The sequence below is a fragment of the Notothenia coriiceps genome, unplaced genomic scaffold (assembly GCF_000735185.1).
Source record: "Notothenia coriiceps isolate Sejong01 unplaced genomic scaffold, NC01 NC01_scaffold00026424, whole genome shotgun sequence".
Classification (NCBI taxonomy): domain Eukaryota; kingdom Metazoa; phylum Chordata; class Actinopteri; order Perciformes; family Nototheniidae; genus Notothenia; species Notothenia coriiceps.
Window position 1 is genome coordinate 1657631 of NW_011359125.1, and position 11334 is coordinate 1668964.

General features: G+C 41.5%; 1 protein-coding gene across 1 annotated transcript in view; it reads left to right on the forward strand.

Moving 5' to 3' along the window:
* Positions 1-11334, forward strand: part of syt9a (synaptotagmin IXa) — a 32648-nt gene that overhangs the window by 7990 nt on the left and 13324 nt on the right. Inside the window, exons 3-6 of the mRNA XM_010784673.1 lie at positions 3446-4001; positions 8982-9102; positions 9202-9373; positions 9490-9619. Coding sequence (XP_010782975.1) covers positions 3446-4001; positions 8982-9102; positions 9202-9373; positions 9490-9619 — 979 coding nt within the window. The remainder of the gene's footprint in view (positions 1-3445; positions 4002-8981; positions 9103-9201; positions 9374-9489; positions 9620-11334) is intronic.

The following is an 11334-nucleotide window of genomic DNA, read 5'->3' on the forward strand; positions in this document are numbered from 1 at the left end:
GGTAAATGCCGTAAGACTAACCGCCCACTAGAGCTGCCAGTAGCGGCCCCTTAGGTGCGGGGATTATTCATCGAACCTCCGGTGCTGCGTACGCAGTAAAGTTGTGTGGAGAAGAGCGAAGTCTCGTGTAGAGAAATAAAGCTTCGGCGCGTGGAATTGACAGTGTCTACCTTGGTTGATAGGATTCGATTTAAGCCGAGCTTGCCTGCGAGCGGCTCGATGGGAATCTATAAGAAGCTTCTCTTTCAAACCATATTGGAGTAGGTCAATCATGGTGTAAGCTGGAGTGGAAAAAAGGAAAAAGGCTTTAGCTCTCCATTCCAAACTAAGTCGATCGGACGTGTGGTGCGCGGCCGATCGACAGGCGGGGAAGTCGTACTATGTGCTGCCGCTCCTACAAATAAAGAAGGATGATGTATGGTCTCATTCTTTTCTTAATTCCCGATAATTGTGATGGTCAATATGGGGAAACCTTTTTATTTAGATTGCGGCAAGCCGAAAAGAGAGCCCTGATTCCTGCTCAACAATCCTAAAAAAAGGGCCCCGTTTTGAAAGGACTGACTCTCCCGCCCCCGCGGAGCGTGCGGCAGTGGTGGTTGCCGTCCGTTTCTACCTGCCCGGAGGAGAGGGGAGTGTGGTCTCCTCGGCCCCCCTTGAGTCAACGTTCCCGGACGACAAACCGACACCCCAAGTTCTGAAGAGGCCTCGTGTCTTGTGTGTGGTTTTTTTTTGCGCGATGCAAACCTGCTAGGCCAAGGTGGCGCGCGTAAGGGTGGGACCGTTTTGGGTTTTTGTTTTTTTTTGTTTGGAGACTCTTGGGTAGAGACTGCGTCTCACTCTCTTTGTGCGTCGTGCGTAACTGAGGACTATCAAGGGCGTGACTGCGACATTACAGTACCCCCGTCCGCCCTAAATAGTCCACCGACGCGCCAGTTCGGTACTGTCTGCCGGTCCCTGTAGACAGGGCCCGCCCCCCCTGCTACAAAAGCGGCGTGCTGAGGCCCACAGGAACAAGATACCTGGACTGGGCACCACCACGTAGACTTATTTGTTCACTCAGGAGGGCTCCCCGCTAGCTCGTTACGAGTCTCACGCTTTTCAAAGGAGGGTTACCACAGGCAATTACTGACTTTCACCTTCTACCCCTCCTTAATACAGGAATTTCTCCAGTGGTCGAGAAAAGTACAGGGCCACCTCAACAAGATAGTAAAGTGTCCTTGATTTAACTCTTCGTGTACCTTGTAAAGGTCCAGTGATCACAGCGAATACCCTGAACTTGTCAACCAAAGTCTACCCGAGTGAGCATGGACGTAAACTCGGAGACCCTCTTCGACAGTACTCGAGACAGTGATTTCTTGTTGCACGTTAAAGTGACCGAGACCGTAGGCGGTCGCTCATCACTGAAGTAGTGCACCGATAGACAACGCAGGATAGAGTGTCGGGATCAAGCAATGGTCCCCGTTTGATTCACAACGAACTCCGGGTTAGGATTTGTGAAATAGGATTCCACCAAACCAAGTCTATAGCGGGTAACTGTAACTCCGTTAAAAGAAAACGCGACAGGGGGAGGGCCCTTGTCGTCAACTTAAACGATACAGATCGGGCACTAATACGTTGAATACACACCTTGTCTTAGTTCCCTCAAAAAAACAGGTATTACTGGATTGAGAACACAGGGACGCCGATTGGCAATGTCCTATCCGGGCAATCGGTCCGCTGCCAAGGAGTGGTGGCTTATCATCTCTGCGTAACGAAACCCGGATTATGCTCAGCCTTTAACACCCATGGCAAGCCTGCAAACGCACCGAGAAATCTGAGCCCCAGCACCGATGTGGACCCGACAATACCGAGTCCTAGCAAATGGTAGGTTCTGTAAAAACCGTCCGCCGCCCGACCAGGAGGGCTGAGTTGTGAAAACACGCGCGGAAATCGTTCATAATGCTTAGCATCAGAGACGACGGGTCACACCGAGGCTCGTCACGACCTCGCGGCGGCGACTCAGTCTGAGATGGGACCAATACCAAGACCAACCAAAGCAACTAAAAGCCTCTATTTCCGGAAGCGACCGTTATGCCCTCAATATCTAAAGGGTATCACTCTGTAAGCTTGCCTCACATATAATCTTACCTTGCATTATCCAATGAATGCCATTGGGGTCAAAGAGTCTCATTGTATTCACTTTACTACAGAGTGGTTCTGCGCCCGGGAAGGAACGATACCACTTGATCCTTCGTTCTCCACCGTAATAAAACTTCATGGCGTACGGGCACCGAATGGGAAAATTCTTGGCCAAAACCGAAAATAGGAAACAGTTGGCCGAAAACCGAATGCCGAAAGGACCGAAAATAGATTAATAGAAATATATATATAGTAATATATATATATATAATGTATACATTTTTTACCAATGTTGTTCAGCTACCTGATTATGGAAAAAGACATGATTATGGCAACACTTAACTTAAATAATAATCACTATTATGGGTCCATAAAACATTTATTCAGCCCTTCTGAATGCATACAGTACATTAATTCCAAGTCAAGTGCATTTTCTTTTCTCTGTAGGATAACTACAACAAAGTGCATTCAGAACAAAGCCAAGGTGCTTTAAAACTGCATAAACATCTAGGCCAGTAGGCCTACAACAAAATAGTGTAAATAAAGACTGTAACAGCCAGGCCTTCAACAACAACAAATGCACCTATAACTTTGGTAACCTAACGTGTTGTTGTGATGACGTAATCAAAACGCGGCGACAAGCACGGCGCGCGACCATGCTCGCGGCTGGCTCACAGCCAACATGTCTGCCGCTTGGAGATATTTAAAAATATCAGAGAGAGAGGCGCGGATTGCGATTTGTAAAACGTGTTCAGCTGACATTTCTCGAGGGGGTGTAACTGCAAAGACTTTCACCACTTCGGGATTACTCCACCACTTGAAATCAAAACACCCAGACAAATATGCGGAGTATCAACGTGACCCTGTTCTCTGACATTAGGTGATATTTTTTCGGCCGAAAGCTGAAAGGGCCTTTTTAACCATTTTCGGCCGATAATTTTCGGTGGCCGAATATTCGGTGCATCCCTAGTAAATGAGATTGATGCTTCTGTTTGCTCCGCGATGAGGCGCATTCCATAGTGAGACATCGAACGAAGTGTTATGAATGAGAACTGAGTTTAGGTCAATTACAAAGCAGAGGTCAATTCCAGGCCTTTGGCAGAATGTAAACCCTGGCTTCCAGCATTAAAGCTAGTTACACTTCACACAGCTTTCTCCAATTTGACATCAAGAGCACACAACTTCCTGTATTTGCATGCAACATTAGCACTGATTGGAAATTGTGAGGTGCAGAAACATCCAGTACTGACGTAAATGCCTTCGTGCCTTTTCTGTTTCAGTCCATTTGAGTTTTATGGCGATGTTTATTGTTTTCATCTGCCCACAGACAAGGGACCATTCGCCGGCATATGAACCTATCCAACCCAGACTTCAATGTGGCCCAGTTCCAAAGGCAGGACTCCATCACTGGAATGGGGCTGGGCCTCGGTCGCCTCAAACCTGAGCTCTACAAACAGCGCTCCCTGGAAGGAGAGGAAGGCAGTCGCAGAGGCGGGGGCTGTGGACGCCTCTGCTTTATCCTCAAATTTGACTGCGACCTGGAACAGTTAATAGTTAAGATCCACAAAGCAGAGGACCTCCCAGCCAAGGACTTCTCCGGAACCTCTGACCCTTACGTTAAGATCTACCTGCTCCCCGACCGTCAGACCAAGCACCAGACCAAGGTTCACCGCAAGACCCTCAACCCCGTGTTTGATGAGGTCTTCCTGTTCCCCGTGGAATACTCTGAGCTTCCTGAACGTAAGCTGCACTTCAGTGTCTATGACTTCGACCGTTTTTCACGCCATGACATTATTGGCCAAGTGGTCGTGGACAACTTCCTGGATCTGGAAGATTTTCCCAGGGAGACGAAACTCTGTCGGGAGATCCAGTACGTCTCAACGGTGAGTCAGCACTTACGATCAAAATGATGTCATGCTCAATTAGATATGCCATGTTATATTTCACTTATTATTATTACGCAAAAGGTAAGAGATGTTTTAAGAAGTCTGACAGATTTGTTGCAATTTTTATAAAGAGCTACATATTGAGCTCACATTTTCGCGAGCACAGTGCATCTCAGACTGACACTATATCAGATAAAAGTAATATCAAATAAAGTTGAATGCCTATTTAAACACACTGAACTGAATAAATCAGAAGATAAGGAGTTGGTAGACAACATCAACATGACTCACTTTAAAGAAGAGCACTTATATGTTCACCCTGCTGGTGAGAGTCTTGTTGCAGTGCCTGCTCAATCTGTTCAATACCAACGAAAAGTTCCAAATGCAGTATTTTAAGACCAGCCACTCCAAACAATACATATCAAGCATCTGTGTTGATATATCATCACTTTTATATATTTGATTCATCTACAAAATGTACATCAAATTGTGGGAAGCATTGATTCAAAAATAATGGAATTTTACAGTAACAGGTATTTGAGGTTTTTTAGAATCATATTGTACCTGCTATTTTTACTGTACAAAAGACAGCCAGTTGATACAGTGGTGTGTGTGTGTGTGTGTGTGTGTGTGTGTGTGTGTGTGTGTGTGTGTGTGTGTGTGTGTGTGTGTGTGTGTGTGTTAGGGAAGCAGATTGTACAAAAAAGATATCCTATCGTTTCAATATTGAGTGTGTGTGTCTAAAAAAGATTTTAAACAAGATTTTAACTTGATGGTTTTGACAGTTTCCTGTTTTTGATGCCTTGTACAGCTGGAACTTATCTGACAAATCTATCAAGTAATTGACTAAATGCTTTGATATTTATGGGTGTATACTTCCAGTGAATGCTTTATTGACAGGCATCTCAGTGTGGGAGCTTATCCAGATTGCAATTGATCCCTTTCTTCATGGCATGCTTAAGTGGCATTTATAAGACTGAAGTCATTGATTCATGCAGACAATTCATTTCATCCTAAGGTCAGTGCAGCAGGATCAATGAGGCGCAGGTGTTGTGGTGGGTTACATTTGCTTTGCTCTGTCCCTTGGTGAAATCTGTTTGGATAAGATTACTTTCCAAAGTAATTGCAGTTGAAACATGGTGGCTACGCTTAAAGCAGACCCACCAGGGGAACACACACAGTTAGTCTGTTAAATGTAATGAATATTTGGATCAATATTCATCATTTAATGTTTGTATCGCCTTGGTTTTCTCTTTCTTTTTTTGACCAACATTTGGATTCCTTTACAACCTGTCTGACCGATCTGGCTCTCTGCTCTGTTTGATCTATTTTTAGAAATGTTAATATATGTTATATAACATATAGAACCACTATTCTAGGCCTAGAAAAGACAACCCATTATGATATACTGCATGTAAGTCATCACTTTTTATCATTATTATTATTAATATTGCTTAAATGTAATGTAAGCTACAGTACTTGCCAATTCAGCAACACTGAGTCAGTTGTACAGTATATAAAGCAGCATAGAGTATATGACTGAAAAGCTGTGTGTATCTGTCTCTTGTGTATCTCATAAGCAAAGCATCCTGTACTTCTGCAGCTATCAAAGTTTGTTTCCTGCTGCTCTGTCTCTCGCTGTGTATGCAAATGAACGGTCTGCACTGCAGCCATTTCAGTTTAATAAGCTTTATACTGCAGTACCTGAATGTGTGTGCCTTACTGGTCCTCCTGTTAATCATGGCTAGATATAGCCTCCATGGTAAAGGGATGTGTGGAGCTTAGCTTGGAAAAGAAACCTGTTAAAACACTGAAACTTGTTAACATGTTTCTCTTCTTTGTTCTCTCACGTAATCTCTGAAGTGTAGAGGAGGATATTTTTTGAAATGTTCAATCTCATTTTTATAGATAAATAATAAAAAATGTTGAGTAGGAACCTGCCAGATGATTACATATTTGCTTACAAGAGCAGAAATAATGTCAGGATGCCCCAGTGGCTCACCTGATAGAGCATGTTACCATAAACTAAGACTTTACTGCAGACTTTACTGCTGCTAACCATGAGTACACCGGAAAAACTCATCCCTGGAAATATACTTGACAACACACCTTATTTTGGGCCATTAAGAAAGACAAGCAAACCTGCCGCAATACTTAAAAGACTGTATGGCAATCTTTTGTTTCAAAATGAAGGCATTGGTATACATTTTATTATAATCATACAGTCTTCACTTGACCACACTGACAGCCCTCATATGTAATTGTAGGCCATGTTGGCCGCCCTTTAAACAATTTAAGCCACATAAGGCTTTATCAAAACATATGGCATCCACAAAGTCAGCAGCTGTGTCCCACTTTCATGAATCAAACAACTCTAACTGGGTTTTGAGTTCGTAAAAGTGACAAAAATAAGTTGTAGAACATAAATAGTAGATTTAAACTGTATTCCTTTATTAAAGATATATGGCATGATGCTGATCCACATTATGGAGTCATATTACAGTATAGGAAAAGGGAAGAGGTTCTAACTTTAAAGAGTTTAGAAGGACCTGCATAAAGATCCTGAGGGAAAAAAACATTTTAAAAAAGGGTTCAGCATTTTTATTTTTTGGTTAAAGTAAATTGAATTAGCTGAATATGTTGTAGTTTGAGTCAGCTCAATGAGCCCTATAAGTTCACAGCGTAAAGTACCCTAACCTACTTCAGCTTTGCGGATTCATAGCCACATAAAGGGTCATGCAGAAGTGTTTGAATATTTCATCAGCCTCAGCACTATAGTTGCAAAAGGTAAAGAGCCCTCTCCAATCTATTTAACCCCAAGCAAAATACAGAAACAACAGTCCCCTTACGTAAGGAGGGTGATGCCCGCTCTCTCATCTCTGCATGCGGGGAAGTCAGAATCTTGAACCATGCTCTGTCAGGAACAAGGGGAATGGCTCAAACAGAGAAATGGACTCCTAGGCTGAAAAACTGGCATGGAGTTATTTGTTCTGTCAATGTGTTTGATATAAACCTGAGGGGAGAATTTATATTGACAAAGATATTGATATTTGTTGTGTACAGTCTCGACCTCTGGGGATGTTATAGTGCCGTGCTGGCCCTTCTGCCCTTTATTATTGATTTTTAATCAATGTTACACGGTTGGAATATAATGGTATGTGACAGGTGGTGACGGGGACCAGAGATTCACAGTATTATCTGGAACGCTTCATTCTCACACTGTTCAGGGTTTTTATCAGTTCCACACTACTCGACTCATGCACACATACACATGCGCACACACACAAACCTGCATGGACACACACACACCCACACACACACCCGCGCGCACACACGTGCGCGCGCACACGCACGCACGCACGCACACACACACACACACACACACACACACACACATCCTCATAACCAGGCTTTGCTAATCGCTTTGGACAGCAGTACAGAAGTAGGACATTTCGCATTCATTGCAGGGACAATTTGTCACACTCAGAGAGAGATTAATTGACTTTATTGATAGGAATGATCTAATTATTATATCAGTATTGCCCATATGTTGAGATTGACCATATGGTTATTTTCATTGCCAGACTCGGCTTGTTTAGCCATGGAATGGAAACAGCTTGATGAAAAACGTGTTTTGCATTAGAAAAGGACGATGGCAAAATAAACAAAAGCTTAACAATGTATTACTATTTAATGTGGCTTATTTCTGGTTTCTTTAGTTTTAATTATCATTTTGGCTTTGAATGTGGTATGACACCATGAAGCGTGTAAAGCCCACAGCATCCTTCTGGGATGTGCAATGTATTTTCTGAAGGCAGTTAACACATCATGCACATTAAAATGCATGCTATTGAGGTCTCAGGATGGAGCTTTTAAACAATTTAACTTTCTCCCCTACTGTATCTCTCGTTCTCCCCCACTTTCCTCCTTCTAACCCTCATAGTGTATATTCACTGACACACACAGTAAGATAATACAGATAAAACAGGGGCCATATCACAGGAGAGACATGTATGCGTAGCTATGCTGACATACTATAGTTGAAAGGACTGATTTCCATTCTAAAAAAAACTCTGAGAAAAGAGTTTAAGAGAAAATAAGAGGACATTGACTTTTTTTTTCCTGACCTACTTTCATAACGTAATGACAATTTAATCAAACTTCAAGCTCTTGCACTATTGCAGTGTATCTTATACTGTGCAAAGGGTATTATTTGTTTAAAAAAAAAAGAAATATGTTTTTCAAAAGTAGTAGTACACCAATTTTGACAAATCACTATTTTCATGATTGTGTTTTGCATAATGAAGTTGAATCCCCCAAGATCAATAACCCCAATAATATCAAAGTGTGTGAGACATTTCACTCACCAATATAAAATGCCATAAGCCATTAATATCTATCAAACCTATCTCTTGTAACAATTTTGGGCTTTAATCTACCAATATATTTCAGAATATAGATGTGATCATCAAGTCAATAACCTTCAATTTCTAGAATGATTAGACTGAAATTAATTATCAGATGACACCTGATATATAATACCAACCCAATATTCCCCTAAAATCTGTAGATCCACATGAGATTAAACCGTAGGAGTTGCCTTCAGCAGACACGTTTGTGTGCTTTCCTGGTTCTCACTTCTCTGGTAGAGTTATTTTAAGAGCAAGTGATAAGTGAGCTTCTGCCTTTCTGCAGCTCAGCAGAAGTCTCCATGTCGGGTGAAAAGTGGGTGGCTATTATTTGAACAATGTGACAGAGGAGAGCATAGAGAGATCCAATCTGTCCCCAAACATCAGATGACTATGCCATTATTCTTCACCTTCGGCTAATGGCGAAGAGCAAGGAATTAGAAAAAAAACGACATTAATATAATTTAAAGAGCGACTGTCTAATTGCTTTTATATTGATAAAACCAATAGAATCAGTATCAAAGATGAAGCTCATGGTAGAGTAAATGTGTTGTGTGTTGTCTTTCAGGATAATGTGGACCTCGGGGATCTGATGTTTTCGCTCTGTTACTTGCCCACGGCGGGGAGATTGACCATTACCATGATAAAGGCTCGCAATCTGAAAGCCATGGATATCACTGGTGCATCTGGTAATTCAAATATGATAATTTCTACTGATTCTCACTGATTCTCACTGTTATCCTGCAAACAACCAAATGTCTTCCCTATCTGTTTGTCTCACTTTCTAGATCCATACGTGAAGGTTTCCTTAATGTGTGAAGGTCGCAGACTGAAGAAGAGGAAGACTTCGACAAAGAGGAACACTTTGAATCCAGTCTATAATGAGGCCATTGTCTTTGATGTCCCTCCAGAAAATATAGAGCAGATCAGCCTTTCGATTGCAGTCATGGACTATGACCGGTAAGCACTCATTATGAGGCTTTTTACAAGTCATACTGTATATGTCGTTTGTTTTTTTAAACACATGGTAACTCGTGATCACATGTTTTTCCTGTCTTTCCCTCCTGCACCTACAGTGTTGGCCATAATGAGGTCATTGGGATTTGTCGAGTTGGCAACGATGGAGACAACCTCGGTCGAGCCCATTGGAGTGAAATGCTCACATGTCCCCGAAAGCCAGTCGCCCACTGGCACCCCATTGTTGAGGTGAGGAAACCTTACAGTCAAGGCTGTGTTTTCATGCATACAAAGGGACTCATTTTTGCTCTTGCTGATTATAATGTGCTACTTAGACTGTCAAAAATGCTCTTACGTATGTAGATATTAGACCTCAGGCAGGAACATGCTGTTACCAAATAATATATTTAGATATTTGGTTGGAGGTTATAATATATTACCAACAGACCCTCTGACCTGTGTCTAAGTGTGGTCAAGTCAAATTAAATTATTGCAGGTTTTGTTTAAAAAAAGAAAGTGTGTGCAAAATGTAGATTTTCCAAGAGACAATAGTAGTAGTAGTAGTAGTAGTAGTAGTATGGGAATCCAGCAGAAGAAGCTAAACTGAATATTTGAAAATCACATGTGTTGCCAGCACGTTTGGAACATTTCATGGTAGTGAAGTGAAGGAAAAAGAAGATACTAAAGGCAAATAAGTACAACTGACATTTATAAAACAAAGTCTAATATACAAATAAATAAGTATGAGCAACACAACATATTTTACATCAAGGCTGATATGAAAAACTGCGTGTAAATGAATAAGTGATTAGGCTTTTCACTGCCCAGTCATTAGGCGCAATGGACTCATTAGTATTCAATGATAAAGAAGTGTGTTGTTAGAATGAGGCTGTGAAAATATTTTTGGTCAGCGGTAATAGGAATATGGCTGCAAGCTACTGAACATGGAAATAAATTAAAAAAGAAAAGAAAATCCGCCTTTTATGAAGCCATTGTATTGTTCAGCAGTTGATAAAGTAGGCTGAAAACCCAGAAACATTATATACATCATTTAATAATCATCAGTGAATAGAAATGGGCAGGGTCCAAAACATCCAGTGTGTTGACTGGTGTATTTTTGTATCTGATCTGAAAATTATATTATATAAGTTACCACATGCAGCCACAGAACAGTGTTAAACTGGGTATTTCGTTTCAAAAAGATCATTTTTAAGCCAACACATAAACTTGTAATGTACTGTTTCTCTGGACATCTTTGAGAGTTCACCTGTTCTTTGCTTCTTAACATTTATCTTATTTTATTTATTTATTTAGACAAAACAGATACGTGTCTGATGTGATTCAGCCACAGGCATATAGGGTTTCCCAACATCATCCACTAAGCCTGCTGTTCAGCAGTTCATGTTTTGATATGTGACAAGTAATGTAATGCAATACCCAAATATGAAAAACTTAAAGGGGACCTATCATGCAAAATGCACTTTTGTACGTCTTTTATACATGAATATGTGTCCCCGGTGTTCCAGGGAACTCACCAAGTGTCAGAAAACACAACCCTCTCTATTTTCCTCCATACCCAAATCTCTTAAAAAGGGGCTGCAACGGATCTGATACAGACTGATCCAGATTTGAACACTTCTATGACGTCACAGAAGTGGCGCTACGGCTATTGGGCCAACTCCACCAATCAGGAGGAGACAGCCACGGACATTGCCGTTCGAAAGCGCTGGAGAAGCTGTAGTACAGGGGTGCCCACACTTTTTTGGCTGGTGAGCTACTTTTGAAATGACCAGCTCACCGAGGTCTACCAACCAAAAATAAAATCCCAAATTGCAAGGGTTGTTGAATAACACATTTTATTTTTACATGGGATAACTACAATAGGGCTGTAACAAACGACTAATTTGATAATCGATTAATCTATTGATTAATGAAACGATTAATCGACTATTCGGACTATTAAT